The following is a 20,548-nucleotide window of genomic DNA, read 5'->3' on the forward strand; positions in this document are numbered from 1 at the left end:
CAAACCCACTGGTGGAGCAGTCTGTCTGGACAGAGGTGGCTCCATGGTAACTCACTGAAAGAAACCTCAAGGGAAGCTCCTCATCATTACTGTTTCATCACAACCCCAAAGTCTCTAGAATTATCATGCTGCATTTCCTAAGCATCCTTCCCCTCCAGTTACTAGCAAAAAAATGGCAGCAAAAGTGTCAAGACCTGAGTAAAAATGCTCCACAGTCTGTAAAGTAGAAAACAGGAAATAATCAAGTATAAAATTGCTATTATATAATAGACATGAAATACCTACAATCATTTTCTGGGCTATATACATGTTTGTTGCTATTATTAAATACACTTTAATATTTAAAGGAAAGATGGAAATGGAGCCACCTGTAACATGCCTGTAATCTCATGCACGCACGCTCTGACATGCACCATGCAAACTGGGAGAAAACAGAAAAGCAAAATGTGACCATGAGGAAGGTGGTAGGAAAAATCTGAAATTGTACTGTACCACGCTTTGTCAGAGAAGTAATGGACTAACTTCTCAACTCCTTGCCAATGGCACAATGGGAGAGCAGAGACAAGAAAAAGACAGGACAATGGCATCAGAGACCAGACAGAACACTGAGAATCGCCATGACTGGGCAGCAGCCAAGGGTATCTGCTCTGCCTGTTTTTCAAAGCAGTACTCATCATTGTAAAAAGTATATTTGCACATGATGAATCACATTTGATATATTTATATTTTGTTGCTAAAGTGGTTTACAAGTTAGTACAAATATTCATGCTCATAGAAAAGTATATTTAACACTTCTTACACAAAGGGATCACTTGAATTTTACCAAACACATACTGAAAAGAATTTTGAAACAACTTAATACTAATATTCCAAAAACCTAAGGAGATTAGGCCTCATATAATCCCATATGAAGATTAAAAAAAAAGTAAAAAAAAAATAGTAATTTAAAAAAATAGCACAGTATAAAGCTAAATAAATTTAGTACTTGCTACTTTGTTTCTAATGCTGCAATGGCAATAAAGATCTCTTAAAGGTATAACTAACTGGACTTTTAACTTAGGAATGATGTTATAAATGATACATGACCTTCCACACATCACTGTGAAGACATAAATATTTAACTAAGCCTCTCTATAAATAGCTTCAAATAAATCCAATCATAGTTCCCGGTGATTTTGGAAACTAGGAATACTCTTTTGTCCTCTGTATTTCAGAATGGCACCTCCAGATCGTAAAAAAACTAAGAAGACATATGATTATTATGTATATTACTTAAAACTACAGAAATATGGAATTCATAGATTGACTTAACTGCTTTTAACTTATCAAAGAGATTAAGAGTCACTGCATTTATTGCAGAGGCACAGTCACTGAGAGTGACTGACTCCATGTAACCATCTCTTAAGACAATCTATCACATCTATCTAGCAGATGTAGAGTACTGTAGGAGAAAATTTCTGCATTGTTTAACAATAATACAGTGCCACTAGTGTAACCAATAGGGTGTGATTTGCCACAACACCTCAGCAACAAGAGCTTGCAAAAGAAACACTTTCACCATCTGTAGAGAAGGTATCACAAAAAGCTTCAGACAGAAAATACTAAATATCGCACCTGCCACAAGTTCACATAGCAACAGAAACTAACACATGTCTAGGTTTATGGGAAGTTCTGCTAGACCTTAAGTTAGGTACACATTTCTAATTAACCAATAACTATGCTAGATAGCATTTGAAATTGACTACAAACGCTATATATTACAGAAAAAAAAATGGCTTAATGTACAATTGAGTTAGTTCAGTTTCTACCAAATTACCCTAGTTTCCATTTCAACAAAATATTTTATTTTTATGAAAAGTCACTCCCAAAGCTAACTGCTCATAAAAACATAAGAGCTGATGCAATCATGCATACAGAGTTGACTGACATCACATCTTGGAGTCAGTCACACTGGGCCATGTAAATCAAGCCTATCAGCATGTCTGGCAGTTGGAATATGCATGGTAACTGGCAATAGTGAATACACAGAACATTTAGCAAGCGATTTCCTTCTGGGTTCTGCCTAAGGAAGTGCTGGCACTAGGTTATACACAAAGATAAAATGTACTGCAGTAATTTATGTGAACTAGAAAAAAAAAAGATCAATAATAATTACTCTCAAATACATTGTCATCATCTACCAAAGAAAGAAGGATTTCATGTTTACTATGTGAAACATGTTTATTTATATGATTCAAAAGTATCTGGAACTAGAAAAGATTATTACCTTATAAAAGACTACAAGGAAGGACACAAAACTATCTTAGTTCTTTTAGTTCCTTTATAATGAGCCCACTATATTGTATTTCAGAGGAAATTTTTTATTTTACGGGAAAGGTCATCTACAATAAATTGCAAGATGCAGGCTCTGGATTTAGGATGAAATTCAATTGTAGTGTGTTTGCTTACCCTGAACAAATTACATTACTCTGATTAACTGATTTACATTTATGACTATAAAATTAGAATTAATAGCTCTGACTATTAGTTAGGTGGAGATGAAGTGAGAATTCAAATAAAACATCTACATATTCAATATTATGTTTATCCTTTTAAATGTATGGCTATATTTTATAAATTATGTATATATGCTTCTTTATATTTTGGGAAATAACTTCCAAAATGTAGTATTTAATTGTTAGATTAAGGATATGGACACTGAGATAAAATTCTTGGGCCAAAAAAAAGTGAAAAGGCAAAGAGTAAGCTGTGAAAAACAGGCAGGCTATAAGTTCTACCATTTCAATGTAATTCTGGTAAATATAATTATTAGAATATAAATTTAGGCATCAAGAAACACATCCAGAAACTGAACTGTTAAGATAGACGAAGTTGTACTTTATATGGTTTGTGTCCATTCCTTTCCATGTAAGCTGCTTTACACAGAAGACAGATACAGAGAATTACTGAGTCATTTTAAGTAACATAAGCAAGAGAAAATTCTGATGTTAGGTGTAGCAACAAATGGGAGTCATTCTTATATATGATTTTGAAGCACAAGTGTGGCAGGGAAAGCTATCTGGCCTTGTCATTAACATCTTATATTGCCAGAAGCAATTTTTTTTTATTAATTTTTCCTACTCTACAGCAGGAATTGCATCATTCTTAATCCAATGTAGGGGGACGTTTGCGTGGAAGGAGTAACTCATGCCACTTTTGACTGAAGTCTCCACAGACACAGCAGGAAGAGTCTTTACATACCTAAACACAGATTATTTTCTGTAGCCTATAAAAATTTTATTTGAAATAAAAAAAGATAGCACAAAGTAAAAATTAGTATTCATTTTTAATAAAAAAATATAAAAGAATATAACTCATCAGTTCTAGAGATAGCCATTTAAAAGCCACGAACTTCTATACTTCTCTCCATTTCCTAGAGTTATTCTTAAATTTACCAAGATTCCTGGCCAGTGCAGCTTTGTGAAATGGACTGGATACATACTCCTAATAACTGATGCTCTCATGCTCTGTGTGCTTACTACAGGCTCTCTTCCACACTGTATCCACCACTGTGTGCTTACTACAGGCTCTCTTCCACACTGTATCTACCACCTCTAACACCTACCACTCACTCTTACAACTGAAAATCAAAACAAAACTGTTACTTCTAAAGACTCAGCCACATTCCTGGCCTCTGTATTTGATGATAAACATAGTACACTCTAGTCAATGCTCAACCAGGCATGAGAAAGAACTTTCAAAATGAAACATTACAATGAGAGAAACTCCTTAACTCTCAACTGTTATTTATAATCAACCTCTATAAAACTGAGTGCTAGGAACGGAAAACTACATAAATGCAGAAACAGGTATTATCACGTTGAATTTTCATTTACTATACAAAGAAACCAACCTAAGACCTATTCTTAACTGTCTCTGAAAAACCACTGGGTTCATTCCTATGACTTCATGGACTTACTCCCCCCCCCCCGCCCCCCCCATACACAACCTAAAGGAGATAGGAAAGTAGCTTTGTTAGCATACGTTAACACCTATGCACAGGGCTGAGTCTCAGATAGTATAGCAGTTAAAACATATTTCTCTTCCAAAAGAACCTCTCGAACTCAGTGAGAGACGCTGAAGAGTGTGTGTTGATCCTGTAGCTATGACTACAAGGATTCTATGAGAATCTCTACAGAAAGACATATCCACTCATTCTTAGAATTTAACAGAGCCAAATCATAGAACTAATCCTTATTTTTTCTAAAATTCACACAACTTATTTACAATTGACAAATAAAGACATAATTTTTCAAAAAATAAATTTTATTCTAAGTTGATTAAAATTCCCCTCAGGACTCCTGATACTTTACCTAAAAAAAAAATTAGTGGAAAAAAATGGTATGAATCACAGAATAAACCATGGAGGTGTAGAACTAGCTCTGATTGACTCTTTTTTCACTAATATTAGCTTTGGGGGTGACTTTTCCAAAAAAGATAAAATACAGCCAACTTACCAGGTATAGCAAAATACATAATCTAAAGCAGTGAAGACATGTGGAAGGTGGGGTAATAACTGAATCATTAATTAAAAGTGTTAGTAAACCATGCATATTCAAAGACACTGCTGCTATGCTGTGAAGCAGCTAACAAATTATAAAAGACATTAGTTGTTTTAAAACATCCCTGAAATTTTTTAAAAGATTTTTTTTGGATGGTAATTAAATACAGTTAAAGCCTTTAATTAGGAGATATTTAAAGTGTGCAATGGTCTAGTAAGCTGGATCCCTAAACAGTATGCATCTGTCCATCAAATCTGTGCACATTTTTAAAATAAATAGGTAAAAAATAATTTTTATCTTATAAATTTCATGATCTTGATAAGATTTACTTAAAGACAGATGCATGCCAGCAGGTCTAGGGACATGAGTGAAAGGTTTCAACAGCATTATGGTGAAATTAACCTCTGGCAGCTTTCAGGAAGCCATAGTGGAGGTTTGTTTGCATGCAGTCAAGGAAACGTTAGGAGAGCACAGGGAGTGCTCATGGAGCAGGTGCCTGCAGATTACTAGGAGGGAAAGAAGGTACTGGAGAGGGAGGGGTCATGCAGCAGGGAAATGCCATGAAGGGGAAGCCAGAGCAGGATGGGAGTGAGAGACACAGACTCACTCTGTCTGCGGTGCGGTGGAACAGTCCGTGGCATCCCCTGGAAGGAGCCCTGCCAAGGAGAGAAGGAGGGAGCAGAATACCCACCCTGTGCAGAAAGAGATGGGGTGGGGAGGCATAATGAAGAAGGGAACCAGAGAAACCAACACATTGTTTACGCTTTTTAAAATAACACAGCAACAGTGTTAATGAGAATAAATTTCATTTTCTAACATACAGGCAGCTCAAATTAAAAAAACAACAGAATTCAAAATCTAGTTGTCAAATATTTTACAGAAAATATGTCACAACTGCACACCTCTTTGTAGGTACCACACAAATAAGCCTTTCTGGTATGCATTAAACCCACTATCATGTATCTTTTAAGTTATTATTATTTTGCAGAAGAGCACTGTAAGGTAAAATAAGTGATATGTATTCACATACAGAAATATTAATTTATGAATCAGGAAATCAAACATTAGCACAAAACTTTTTCTTTTCAAGTCATAGATTTTCAAAAGATTAGAACACAAAAAGAAAGAAAGCTAGGGTTAGAAATAATTAGGATACTGTGACAATAAGTTCTTACAAAGTGTGACATGCAAGACATAGGTAACGCATGCTTTTTAGTATGAGTAACTAAAGGTCCTTAATTTAACGTAATCATGTTTATCAAAATTGGAAGACATCTCTATGTTGAACACCACAGATTCAGAAACACATTTTGCCTCAGCTTTACACTGTAGCCAAATTAAAAGATACCCACAGATAAAACTACAACACAAAAATGAAATGGTCCCAGTACTAGCAAACTGATGCTTTAGCCTGTTTTCTAAGTCTTCCTAGCAACATTGTTTCTTCCAACACATACTGAAAACAGCTTCAAAATGTTTCCCATGTCTGGAATAAATCCACATTGAATGACAGATCAGTAGACAGCTTTAAGAGCCATGTATAATACTACTGGCCTTGAAAAATACTTCCCATCAGGTATTGATTTCATATATAACTACAAGATGCACAACACGGTTGTTTTAACAGTGTAAGATATGAACAGTAATCTTTTGTGTGCAGACTTCCACCTGTTAGAATGTGAACTCTCAGAAGCACAGGTTGCTTCTGCCAGTGTTTATAAAGGAAGCTAGCATATGCTACATGCAAAACATGATGCCTGAAATGATTAACATTATACTATATAAAAGCAACCCTGTGACCATCTCACAAATGTTACTTGTTCAAATACTGGTGCGAGTGTGTGTATGCGTCTCTCTCTCTCTCTCTCTCTCTCTCTCTCTCTCTCTCTCTCTCTCTCTCTCTCCCTCCCTCCCTCTCTCTGTGTGTGTGTGTGTGTGTATTTTCACACAAACATTTTTGAGTGGCAAATATAAATACAATACTGAATAAATAAATATATAAATAAAACAATTTGGCAACAAAATAAATTTTTTTAATTCCCTTTGAGTAACTGTCTCCAAATATATCCAAATATACATATAAATATCTCTGAGTTGTAATATGGCAACTCCCAGTGAAGAGGAACATGGCAAATCTGAGTTTAAAATCAGGATAGTACTGTAGAAATGTTAACCAATCATCCTGTCCAGGCTCCAAGTCAGGAAAACATTGGTCTCAAAAGAAAATCACATGGGAAATTACTCAAAAGAGAAATCAGTAAGATGTACTGTTGTTTCAGTTACTATGATATCCTATCTCCCAGGCCTAAGGGGAAAAAAAAAAGAAAAACAGGTTTCTTGCTAGTAAAATTATAAAATTATAAACATTAATGTTTAGAAATCAATGCCTTTTGGGATGCTTCTGTGGCAGGTTTTGATTTTATAAAACTATACTGAGAAAATTTGACATCATGAGTCTACTGCACAAACAGGAAAATGACTGCTTACAACACACATTATTCCACTGTTGAATTCATTGTTGTGTATGTCTCTCCTATATACAGTGTTATGAACTAATAAGATTTATTCTATGTTAGAAATTACTCCAATAGAACATTTTGAAATATATGCTAGACCATTTCCCTTGACTCTCTCATACACAATACTCAGTTATTAACCCAGGCGAGAGAAGTAGAATTAGGTGCAACTGTGAACAGAGTTTTAACTTGTTCAAGCCTTTCCATGTGACATGACAGTCTGCATATTCCCACACTTGTTTTAATAGTAATCCAGGACAGTTGATTATGCAATAGGACATAGATCCTTTAGACCTTCTTTGCCGTCTGATGGAGACTGAGGGCTAACTTTTTAATTATGTAAGTTAAGGGGTTCAGACAAATGGCTGGTTGGTAACAAGAATATGTCAGAATAATTTGGAATTTAATGTGCAAACTAACTACCTGTAGATGTTAAGCTTAAACAGTTTTAAAACAATACTGGAAATACCTATGTTTTTTATTCAAATTATTTATTTCACAATTTTTCAATTAAATATAACCCTATCATTTCCCTCCTCCTAACTTATGCCATACACCCCCACTCTTCAAATTAATCGTGTCTTTTTGTTTAATTATTATTGAAATTCAAAATTAAATAATGCTGTTCTTAAGAGTGAGTGGGGTAGTACAAGGATCAATAAAAACTACCTCTGAGAACAGTAACAAGGTCTGTAATAAAGCACAGACCGGCTTTGGACTTGTGGCTATCCCAATACATTAGCCTCCAGGCGCTGGGATCAACAGGACTGCACCAACCACAGCTGGCTCTGTAACTTTATATATTTAAAATGAACCTTCAGTTGGGCTTATTGGTGATTTATTCTCCAAACTCAGGACACACAGGTACATAGAACTCTGCTGGGTTTAAGGCTAGCCTAGTATTCACAGTGAATTCCAGGCAGCCAGGACTAAACCGTGAAACCATGTCTCAAACAAAAAGAAAAACAAAATAAGATGAACTTTGATTTCTCAGAGCACCAGCCTCCCACAGCATTCCTGAATCATGCAAGTACTTGAACAAGCTCTTCTCAGCTTTAGCTTCCTTGTATGCAGGGAGAGATGAGATTGCCGGCAGCTAGGCAAACTGTTGATCACAGTAAGCAAGCTTCTTACTGGGGGGTTGGGACTGTGTGGTTTTTTTACACTTAGTGGAACAGAACTTGGCACAAAGTAATATGCATACAATATTATATGCTGTTTTTCTTTTTTCTCGGCCCTACTGCCTTGTTTATTATTTCTTGTGTATCGTAGCCATTAGGGGATGCCAATCCCTCTCAGTTAAACCTCCAGAGAAAATTCATGTTGGCTTCAAAGTGCTTGCTTTTCCGCCATCCTGCCTTCACAGGTAGCCATCTCCTCAGGCATCTGTCTCTTATCACCTTTCACATTTCCCTCCTTCTCCCACATGGCTACCAACAAACCCTAGTCAGTAAGCCTCTCAGCCATCAACCCTTTCCATCCTTCTCTGTAGGCAGATTTCTTCCTCCATGTGTTGATAATGTTCAAAGGGAATTCTCACAGGTACATGTTAACAATCAAGTGACCGTAGCAATGTCAGAAACGCCTAAGCTGTCTCAAGATGTTATGAGAAAATATGAAGACGACAGATTATCATCTGCAACCTTCTCAAAGGCCTAAGTAGATTTTTAAAAATTAACTTACACTAAAAAGATAATAAATAGCCTTTTCATTTCTAAAATTTCTGTAAAAAAAAAAAAAACCCTTAAAGTTTACAAACAAGAACCACACTGCACCCCCACATTTGTATCAACTAAACCCTGTCTAAATATACTGAACTCCTACTTAAAAAAAAAAAAAAAAAAAAAAAAAAAAACCCTACAGGATTGGAGAAATGGCTAGCAATTAAGAGCACTGTCTGCTCTTCCAGAGGTTCTGAGTTCAATTCCCAGCAACAAAATTGTGGCTCACAACCATCTGTAATGGGATCTGATGCCCACTTCTGGTGTGTCTGAAGACAGTGACAGTGTACTCACACAATAAAATAAATCTTAAAAAACAAAAAAAAAAGAACATCTGGAGCAAGGTACAATTTTTGAGTGAAAAGGAAATCACTATAATTACAGCAACTATTTCCAAAATAATTGAAATAATTTGAAGCAACTTTGAAACCCAAAATAATTGGGTGAATAAGTGAAGCCCAATGAACAGGGGTAAAAGATCACACAGTAAACTCATTATTAACTGGATACTTAAATATTACTGAAGTAAATGAACAAAGATTTATTTATTCACTGAATGAAACCCAGTAAAACTACAGTAATTCCAAGATTAGACTTCCTGACACTGTACTCATGTGAGCTTTCATGCTAACCCTCACTATTCTCCTTAGGACACATGTGTGTTCCTCCTAACTGTGACTTACTACTGCCACCCCCATCCCCTGCCGCCTTTACTAGCTGTTCTAGTGAAGAATGGTCCAATCCTCCCATTCTCATTTTCAAAACCTCTCATCTGGCAAGGATCTTGTGTGTGCTTTGGGGATAAGGGACTATGGACCGCTAGTCAAGAGTCCTAAGTTATAGTACTGTCCCAGCTATTTCTTTACTATAGACATGTAATAGGCCATTATTTATATATTTATATATAAATAATTTATATATAAATTTATATTATTTATATATAAATTTATATAATTTATATATTTATATATATATACACGTATACATATACACACATGTATATGTATATATATATACATACACACACACGCCTTGATCTTTATTTCTATTACCAAAACAAAGGAACGTGGCCAGGTAAAGCCTATAAAAAAGTAATGGTGAAAGCGAAGTCTGAGTTTTTGACAGTACTTGACTAAAGTCCAGACCTTTACTTTTCCCAAGATCACTGTAAAACTGACTCAGGAATACACAGGAATTGTTCTGTACCAATTATTTAAAAAGGCAGATTAACATCCTGTTTCAGAACAGTGAGGCAGGTGGCGGGGAGGAGCCAGAGAAATTATAAAATTTAATGACTTCCCTGTAATGTTTAAAACTACAACAGCTTATGGGAAAACTGGAGACCCTAGAAAGATCAAATGCCCATGTAGAGACACAAGACATAAGCTTTGTCTTGTCATCTCAGCCCTGTCTCCAAGCATTTAAGATCCCACACCCTTTAACATCAAAGTAGAGTTGTGCTTTCTTTGTCTACGCCTGCCATTTGCCTTCTATGAGAGGCCTCCTTCTCCCTCCCTCACAATCTGTCTAGACCTTCCCAATCCTCTGGCCTACACAGACCTTGCACTCAGTAGTGACTTAGTAGTCCCGCTGGCTATTGAGGAATCAAAGAGTCTGCATCTATCTGTGCATTTCCTTCTCTGATTCCTCACTTTTCCTTCAAGAACCACGATGAGGTAAGTTCGTTTCTATTATCACATTATCCCATAAGAATGCAATTACGCATTATATGAAAAGAAACAAAAGTAACAATTTTGTAAAATTTAAAGGTTTACAGTTACATTTCCTTACTTGGATTAACTATATTGGCCTTTATATTTTCCTATTAATCTGTGTTACTGGGACTCTGTTACAATATAAAACACAAAAGAAACCTCAAAGTATATCAAGCTCTAATAGATAGAAGTCTATTACTTTCTCCATACAATAGGATAATGTCTGACATCCTGAAGTGAGTTCCAGGTATTCAAGGTACTTTTATCACTAAATATATTTTGATATATAACACTTTCAAAAAGAACAAACTGTTTCTAATAAACCATACCTTAACTATGTTTTCATATATTAATATTTCCTAATTCCCTCAATAGTTTATAATAATAAAACCTATTTTAAAAACTTTCAACACATAAGGGAACATGTTCTCGCTGTCATACACCTTCAGGGTGGGATGTACTGTACAAGTGGCACAACGGTATTATTACTCCCACAAAAGCATGCAATGAGAAGAGAGCAGACACTCAAATAAGACGGGCCACAGTGCAGAATGGGAAAGCTATTAAAAGCACATTCGCTTGTATAGAGCACGCAATAGAAGCTTTGGAAAGCACATAACAGCTAGGATGCAAGCCAAGAGCCACTCACACCTAAAGAAAAAAAATAGCTATGGCAGATCAAAATTATTAGTGGTTAGATTAAAAATCAAAGCGACAAACCAAAATAGCAAAGGGCAGGAGTGAGAACTAGGTGACTTACAGGAATTCTTCTCCAGGGTGTCTGGGTATATTTATCAGCATATGTGCACTTTTCCTCTTTAGATTTCTGATGGCAGTTACATCGTGTTGCCTGGAGAAAACCACAAATGTTTAAAATGGTTCAATTCTGCACATATACACAGGCAGTTAGAGGCTGTGAGAAGAAGAACAGGCCAGCTCATCAAGCTGCACAGTACAATGCAGCTCTAGATACTGTCATGGCAGATGTGCCTAAAGCAAACATCAAGGAAGGTCTGTCCAGTCATCTCTCCTTTTTCAGGGACTGTATTTAAGAGAAGCCCAGTAAGCTACATTTCAAATAATCAAACTTTCTCTTGGTAATTTCTTAAACTGTCTAAAAAAAACTCACTATATATAATTTTTTATGTGTGTATATAACATCACATATAGATTTAAAATATATGTAAAAATCAAGGGCATAAAAAGAATACGATGAGAAATTATATTCTTTTTCTGGTCTATTTTGATCCTGCTGTTGTAAAGCTCTGTCCTCTGCCCCTCACACGATCTTCATCAGGTCAACTGTAACTACTTTCAAGATAAATTCAAGGCTGGGCCTGATGACATTCCTTTGTTAGACAAAGTGGAAAGGTTCCACTAATTCACCTGAGATTCTAGACACACCAGCACCCTCCAGCCAGCTACACCAACTTCTGCCTGAATGACTGTGGCGCTGTAGTCTTGGGGGAGTGCTAGAGTTTACATTCTCTGGAGTATTAACTAAGAGGGAGCTCAATCTAGGCAGCAGTGAGGTGAGAATTCCCAGAGGTGTAGCTGCTGTGGCCTCACCCACGCTTCTTGAAACAACCCCTCACCTATGCTCTGAAATTAAACTCAGCAGACTCATTGGTCCCCAATGTTGGACTCTGGTGGAATTCTACTTCAGGCTGATGATTTTGCCCTATAAGAGAAGATGTTTGTTTATAACTCTCTGGGGAAACTGTTCTGGCAACAACCATTAAAGACTGTTTCTTAAATGGATTTCTGATGGAATTCTTCTGGGTATTAAATACAAACAGTCCAGATGCTGTGTCTGTTCCTTTGTTCATCTTGGAGACTCTTTAATGATCCACTGATTTTACTGTACTGGAATATTATCAATTCAAAAATAAATTCTCTACACAATTCCAATTAACTGCCTTTTTAACCATATCTGATCTGTCTGTTCCTATTCATCTATGAGCTGGATGTCTGTAATATGATCTCAGTAGCACAGTTCACTGTAAAATACTTGGCATTCTTGATGAAATTAGCATTTTATGAAGCTGAATGTGCTCTGTCATATTTTTTTTGGCTTTCAATAAATATTATTGTGATTTTTGCAATTTTATGCAGTACGTTCTTTTTACCTGGCCTTTTGATTATTACAAACTATGTTGTAACTGAATTCAAGGTACTATACAAATGGTTTTCTTATGAACATTTAAAATTACAACAACTATAAAATTACAAAGACTCAAGCAAGCCTTACTCTGAGAACTCAGGTACTATTACCACAGACGTGAAACTACTTGTCTAGAATCCCTTTCAGTATAACTCAGTATTTAAGGCCAAATACTTAGTCTCACTCTGCTCACAGAGATCAAATGCCCAGGTACTCATTTCTCAAAACATGTTGAAAGAAAGCCATTGATTCTCCATCAATAAGCAAAAGTAAAATGAATTTTACATTCTCACAAGAGACGCCATCAACAATGAACTAACAAAGAATCATTCACATGAATACTTCATATTTTATGTCAATTCAACCCTATACTCTACTGGAACATATGTACTCTGACACAATGCTACATGAACCTCCAAACATCAAAACTAGTATCAACCTCCACTGCCACTCAGTCTTATAAAAGCAAACGCTGCCCCACTGTGAAGAGCCTCAGCGCCACTCTGTTATAATACTTACAAGCTGCTGCTCTAATAGTTGGATTTTTTCATCTTTTTTCTTTATTTCCTCTTTAAGTTGTTTTATTTCATCTAGTAAATCTTCATTCTGAAATACAAAAAAAATGCTGTTATGTAAAATTTTCTAATGGGAAGTATAAAGTCAATGAAGTCAAGCAATGAATGTATGATTTTGTTCATCTAAAAGGAAATCCACTAATAATTTTAAAATAATTTCATGGTCTAATGGCAGCTGGCATGTAATGGGGAAAAGGGAAGTAAGCACTAACACTCACCAAGCTCCCACCTGCATCAGCATTTATAATGATCCTGACTACAGGAGATATGTGCCTAACTGCTTTACATTGACAATAACAAAGAAACTGGGTCAAAGGTTATACAGGAAAGGAAGTCACCATGCAAAACTAACTCCAACTAAGACACTTCTAAGTTGTCTGTTAGAAAATATCAAGGGCAGGACAGAGGGAACAGAAAATTAATGTACAGAACTGTATAATTAATGTACAGTAAAATTGTATAATTAATATAGAGTAGAACTTTCAAAATTGGCTCAGAACTCAACAAAAGATAAATAAATATTCCAGGTGAGTACCAGGGAAGGACTGTTCTTCAATGAACCACTGTCCTGACAAGTGCTGCCTGAATTAAAGAGAAAGGCACTAGTCAACATCATTAACTAGAAATGCCCAATACTGCAAAACAGAAGCTGAGCCCAAGGCATTGCAATACTCCAGATGAGAAGCCTGAACCAAGAGTGATCACAGGTAATTTACATCTAGAGGGAGGAGTCAAACTGTTTCTAGCTTGAATGACATTACGCGAATAGCTATGAATCAAAAGAAATAGAGAATACAGAACACAATAAACTATTCCATCTCATCTTGAATAAGAAATAAACAACAAATGACTGCCTAGACACAAAGGAAATAGGATATGAATTAATGTCAGTTGTCAATGTATTTATCATGTAAGACTAAACACAGCAAGGTTGAGAACAGCCTGGACTAAATGAGACCATGTCTCAAAATTAATTATTTGCATATATAAAATTTCATAAAATTTAAGAGAAAAAATGATGTGAGAAAAAAAAAGAAGCTGCAAAGCTGAGGAAATTTTAGATATACTGCAAGGTCATCAAAATCACTGGTTTGAAACTGAGTGCACATGTTTTATAAAACTAGAAACTGTTTTATAAAACCTAGTCTTCTGCAAATCTGCTGATGTGGAACACTTTGTCACAACCAGTAGTATGGAATCTCCTGGCTGGGAGTAATTGAGTAACAACAGGTAGACACCAAAGGGAACAGGCCAGGTTACTAACCCATGTAACTACTGTGCTATAGTCTTATTATGATTACAATTGCTTTGTTATCATTTGGATCTTGATAAATTACTCAGAAGCCAATAAGTAGCCTATGCTTCTCTGCCCAGGTATTTCTAGCCTAGGCCATCTGAATCATCTGGACATAGCACTTGCTATGAAGAAGACACGTGAAGCAGAATTTCAGCTCATCTACAGATCATGTGTAATTAAGACTTAGCATTATGTTATTTGAAGTTGGTAATGTTCTGAGATTATGTTATTGTAATGACTAACAAACATGGGCAATTATACCTTGGAAAAGGAATGTGAACACCTTTACTTGAAAATATTAAATGAACCAAACGTATTTGTGTATGCTTGAGAAATAGTTGTAAAACAGATATCTACTAAAATCTAAAGATCATGAGAATTATAATACTTCAATGCTTATTAAAATATACTTGAATTCTATAATTAGTTTTTCAAACATGGAAAAGATAATCTCATTTTCTTAATGTTTCTTCAATTCTGTAAATATATGAAATACTGCCATTTTAATTTCATTGAAACCTTATTTTGATAATTATTACTCAAGGGTACAAGCAACAGTAGTAACAGGAGCAAGTTCCTTTCTACCTGACAAGGGATAATTTAAATCAAAGTACCATTGGACTACCATTTTACTTGCATACAATGGCAAAGGTTTAGAGAAAAGTTGGTTGTTTTCTGAGATAGTAAAGCTCTAGGTGGACCTGGTTCCTGTACTAGGAATTGGTATCATTCATGTATGGCCTTATGGATGTTAAACAAGTATTTGGCCAATGAAGCTATAATCTCAGATCATTTTTATGACAGTATCTCACTAAGTTGTCTGGGCTGACCTAGAACCCACCCACTATGTAACACAGGCAGACTTCAAATCTGCCTCCTAGATGATAAGATCTATGTAAGGCATATGCTACTACAGCCTGCTAAAAGCTCTAGTTTTTTGTACCTCTATTATTCATAGCTTAAAATGTGACTACTGTATTATTTCTATAGTAAAAACTTTGAAAACTTCAGTGCAAATACATAGTCATACCTTATAGATCTGATCACCATCTTCTGGCTCTGGACTGGATGGCAATGATAGCTGAACATCATGCAATGATCCACTTCCATCATGCTACCAGGAAAAAGAGATAACAAATGAAAGATGAATACAATAATCACCAGTATCCAGCTGCAATCCAATTCCCCCTAGCTCAAATACAGGCAAAAAACAAGAGCTAAAATTTCCAAAAGCTCCTCCCCACTGCACTGGCCAAAGAAAATGTGCAAGAAAAGGGGGAATAATTGCAGATAGTCCAAGGAAACTGTAGAACACTGAACTTCTAAGAGTTAGAAAACAACCATATGTAATGTCCTAAAGACATTAAAATTAACTCAGCTAAGAAAAATGAGAAATTTAGCCAAATTTGCTTTGGTTTAGATACATGTTTTGAGTATAAACAATTCTCAGAAGTAAATTTAAAAACTCAACAAAGCTTGGCCATAAAAATCATTTGATTAAATACTAGTTATCCAAGAACATGTGTCACATGACTCTATATAAGACATCTGAAAAAAGGCCAAATGATGTTCTATGCTGGAAATCAGGATAGATACAGACAGACAAAGGCACTAAGTACAAAGGAATGTCAGGGACAAATACAAGAGGAAGCCAGAAACATTCTATGTCTAATGAGTTGGTGCTATATAAGCCTACATACAAAAGTTCAAGCTTATGATGGCTAAGTCTTAAGCGTTTTACAAGCTACAGAATGTAAGAAAAACTGAAAAAACAAAGCATTTTAAACAGTAAAATAAAAAAGAGAGGATACTATTAAGTTCTAGCTCTTGCTGAACTGATTTACTAGTTTAAAACATCCCATGTTCAATGATTCAAAGAGACAATGTCAAGAGAGATAAGCCAGTGCAGGATGTGCCAGAGGTGATGCTGAAGAACTGAGTCAGAAGACTACAGCACAGCTGCAGCAGCTCTGGGAACACTGCCCTCCTCAGTCATGTGTGTTCAGAGCAAACATGACCCTGGATTGACCTGACCTGAAGTAGGAGTGTCTGAATAGGAGAGAGGGGCATTTACTCCTATTCAATCAGAATCTGCAGAAATGGGCCACAGAATATGCGTTTAGCAAAGCTTAACAAGCAATACAGACTGCAGTTAAGGCAAATAAACATTTGTCAAATTCTCAGCCTTGGATAAATTCCATTTCTACTAGTGATATTACTGACACTACGACCTGACAGGGTCCTGGGTGTATGTGTGTTGCACACAAGTACGAATGTGGAAAGCAGAAAACTACCTCATTGTCATCCTCAGAAATGACATCCATTCCTTTTGAGATGGTTGTTCACTGGTCTGATTTACCAATTAGGCTAGGGACAACCCCCTCTCCTGTCGCTGCCTTCCCAGTGCTACCACACACCTGACATGTCACATGACTACTTTTCAGATTCTTTTGTTTTCAAGATGAAGTATGTGACTGGATGAGCCATTCCCCCTCGTCCCAGAACATTAAATTTTAGAATGGTTTTAAAACCAAGAGAAAGGAAAGAAGGCAACGATGGGGTGCTTATTTTACAACACACATCACAATAAAGTTCATCTTTCTTCTGATGGCATGGCATGCCTAGGCAGGGTAAGTCTTACCCCAAAATAGCATATTTGCAAAAAAGAGATGCTAAAAATTTAGCCTACTTTCAAATAACTAAATATCTTCCTGCTTACTGTACAGAACACCAAAAGAATGAGAGAAAACACAACACATACTGTTTTTCCATGGCTGTGGGTGTAGTTGTGGGAAAATATGCAGCAGGGTAAGGAAAAGAAAAGCCCAGTCTTCTAGCAGAGAGAGAGAGAGAGAGAGAGAGAGAGAGAGAGAGAGAGAGAGAGAGAGCGCTAGCTCAGCCAAGCTGAAAATATCAGGGGTAAAAAGTATCAGGAAATCCATTAAACTGCATCTAAATTCCTAGGTATACCCCAAGCACAACTGCTCTTGAACAGCTTATCCAAGGTTGAAAAACAGTCAAAAAATAAACTAAAACCATATGCATAGCCTCTGCTGAGCACCATAGGACAAAAGCATTGAGAAAGAAACCATGGTTTCAATCCAGAGTTTGTAGCCTGAAGCCTATTAGACCTGTCCCTCTCTAAGAAGGAGGCAGAGGGTGTGTGTGTGTGTGTGTGTGTGTGTGTGTGTGTGTGTGTGTGTGTATTTACTATGGAACTCAAAGGAGATGAAAACCTTCACACACAGCACTAAAATGTCCAAGACACAATGCAAAATTACTACATATACAAACAGAAAAATATCAACTCATGAACATCAAAGCTTCATGGCACAAAATTCAGAATTAACTAGAAAGAGATATATTAATAAGTTATCATTAAAAAATTTTAAAGTATGGGTAAACTCTTGGAGTAAATAGAAGAAAATGTCTCTACCCACAAATAAAATATGTAAGGTAAAAATAAATACATATTTTAAAATTTAAAGTCTTAGTAGAGATGAAAGAATGAATATGAAAAACAGATCAATAGAAATGATCTAATATAACTAATTAAGAGAAAACACGTTGACCAGGAAAAATAAATGAACAGAAGTCTACTTAGGAGCATATGGGGGCAATAACAAAAGGTGTCATATTCAGTCACTGACATCACAGGAGCGGAGAGTTTAAGAAGCTCTGTTCAAGGAACTGAACAGCACTGGGAAGCTGAGAAGCAGGCCAGTTTCTGTAATTTCCAGCCCAGCCATAGCTATATAGAGACTGTCTTTAAAATAGCAACATGACCAAGCAAACAAATAGACAAAAACCTCCAGGTTCTTTAGAAACTATAAAAACATGTAGCATAAACTTCAAAGGAGTCTGGGGGAATGCAGACCAAGACTAGTGCCAGGAGAGCAAGCACAGTGCCATTAAATCTCTCAGATATTGAGAATCAAGAGTCATCACATGTATAATTCTATAGATACATATTTTAAAACATATAAAATAAGAAAATTACTCTAAATCTAAAAAGTTCTAAACTCGTCTAAGATTAAACAGATACCCTGTGTAAGCCTAAGACTACCAATAAAAATAAATTCATGTTTAAAAGGATCCTATCAATGCACATCCCTAACAGTAAGACAAAAAATTGTGTACATAAAACATGACCAATATTCTTTACAACAAAAATGAAAGATTCCTAACATAATGCTGAAATCAGATTCAAAGTACCTAGACAGTAAAAATATCATGAACAAATGAAATTAATTCAGTAAATACAAAGCTAGTCCAATTACCTACAAGGAATATAATCACACATATAAGCATAAGAGAGCTCAGCTGTGCCTGTTATCCCAGCACTGCGGACACTGCTGAGGGGGCAGAGGCTGTCTGAACGCTAGTAGAACTGCAGGAAGGAAAGGTGTGGTAAGGACGGAGGGAGCTGATCAGTGGCAGGGTGAGAGAGACAAGGAAGCAAGTAGAGCAGAGTACTCACTTAGAAGGGAAGAGAAGCCATAAGCTGGTGCTGTTATTCAATGGGCCACTTGTAATACACATTAAAACACACATTATAGCCTCAAAAAGTTAACTTCTGTAGCCGATAAGTGAAAACATCAAATTCCTGTTCTAGTTACAAAGTTACTGACACATCCTTAAGAATTTTATTCATACCAATAATGTTCTTTCTTATCAGGGTATTAAGATTAGAAGTCAATTTAAAGAAACCAAGGTCCCATGCCATCTATTTTCTTTCCTCCAGACAGGGTGTCATGCTGCACGGCTAAGGATGACCTTAAATTCCAGACCTTCCGGACTCAACCCCCAAGTGCTGCGATTACAGGCAAGATATCATCCTGCTTAATTTAAGGAATGGTGGGAACCAAACCCAGAGCCTCACGCATGGCAGACAAGCACTCTACCAACTGACTGCACTATCTCCCCAGGCCACAAGCTAATACTGCAAAGGTTGGTAAGGGGGTGGGAAGAGGATGACTGAATAGGCTTGCCTAAGAAAATTAGCAATTATTATTAAGTTGTTTTTACATCTTAAACTAAAAAGAAAAAAAGAAAAAACTTGCATTCTATTTTTAAAAGCCTAGCAATTTAGATTTAAAAGATCAAAGAAAAACAAGCTTCTTTCTTTTAGATCAAAGCACAAGAGCTTAATTATCAACACACTCTCTCCCCGACTTAATGAGTAAGACTGCTCCTCCCTTAAGTAAGACACTCACTATGGTAGTGTTATCTATTTAACCTTGACTAAGATCAAAGTATCTGGGACAAAATTGGAAAATACTTTAAGACGTGTTACAGAAAATTATAAATGGAATGAAAACACTTTAATTTTAAAGATGGCTTTTTAGGTAAAGACACTTGTCACTAAGCCTGATAGGCTGAGTTCAATTCCCAGGTACTGCATGATCAAAGAAGCAAACCAACTCTTCCAAGGTGTCCTTTGTTGTCCAGCCTCTACACGTGGGCGCGTGAACGCACAAGCACACACACAAACACATACACACACTCACACTCATACAATAAATTAATAATACTAAGAAATAACTTCACACATGATGTTTTAATTCATGATGTACATAACAGGTCAGTAATACTAATGTTGGACACTGTTTTGAATGTTCTGTATAAGGATAGTTAACAAATCTAAGAAGAAAATAAGATATGAAGTGTAGCAACTGAGGAAAATATGAACAGTTTGGTTAACTGACTGCTCAAATACGCTGGCCTTTTACTGAGTGAAGTATCAGCAGTCTCTTTAGACTTTGATTCTAAATGCAATCACAATGCTAAATGTATTATTCATCTACAAATCACAAAATAAAACCTGTTTTCACACTGAGAGTTGAATCCAGGCTCTTATTCCCACTAGGAAAGAACTCCACCACTGAGCTACATTCCCAGTCTACACTGGCATTTCATTAAAGATGAATATGCATTCTCATCTAAGGACATGAAGGTCAGCCAACCTTCTCCCAGTGTTCTTTTTTGAGACAGTATGAAGGTAAACTTCTGGGCTGAC

General features: G+C 36.1%; 1 protein-coding gene across 10 annotated transcripts in view; it reads right to left on the bottom strand.

Annotated features, from left to right (window-relative positions):
* The window catches only part of Ccser2 (coiled-coil serine rich protein 2), a 110,610-nt gene that overhangs the window by 11,475 nt on the left and 78,587 nt on the right, over positions 1-20,548 (bottom strand). For 5 of the 10 annotated variants that reach the window (XM_034497374.1, XM_034497376.1, XM_034497375.1 and 2 more), the window contains 3 exons: positions 15,560-15,643; positions 13,177-13,263; positions 11,254-11,343 (listed from right to left, as the gene is read on the bottom strand). In XM_034497374.1, the coding sequence (XP_034353265.1) occupies positions 11,254-11,343; positions 13,177-13,263; positions 15,560-15,643 (261 nt within the window). Of the gene's footprint in view, positions 1-492; positions 533-5,148; positions 5,234-11,253; positions 11,344-13,176; positions 13,264-15,559; positions 15,644-20,548 lie in introns of all 10 variants that reach the window. The other 5 variants (XM_034497379.1, XM_034497380.1, XM_034497383.1 and 2 more) reach the window with 2 other exon arrangements.

The sequence above is a fragment of the Arvicanthis niloticus genome, chromosome 3, assembly GCF_011762505.2.
Source record: "Arvicanthis niloticus isolate mArvNil1 chromosome 3, mArvNil1.pat.X, whole genome shotgun sequence".
In the NCBI taxonomy this organism is placed as follows: domain Eukaryota; kingdom Metazoa; phylum Chordata; class Mammalia; order Rodentia; family Muridae; genus Arvicanthis; species Arvicanthis niloticus.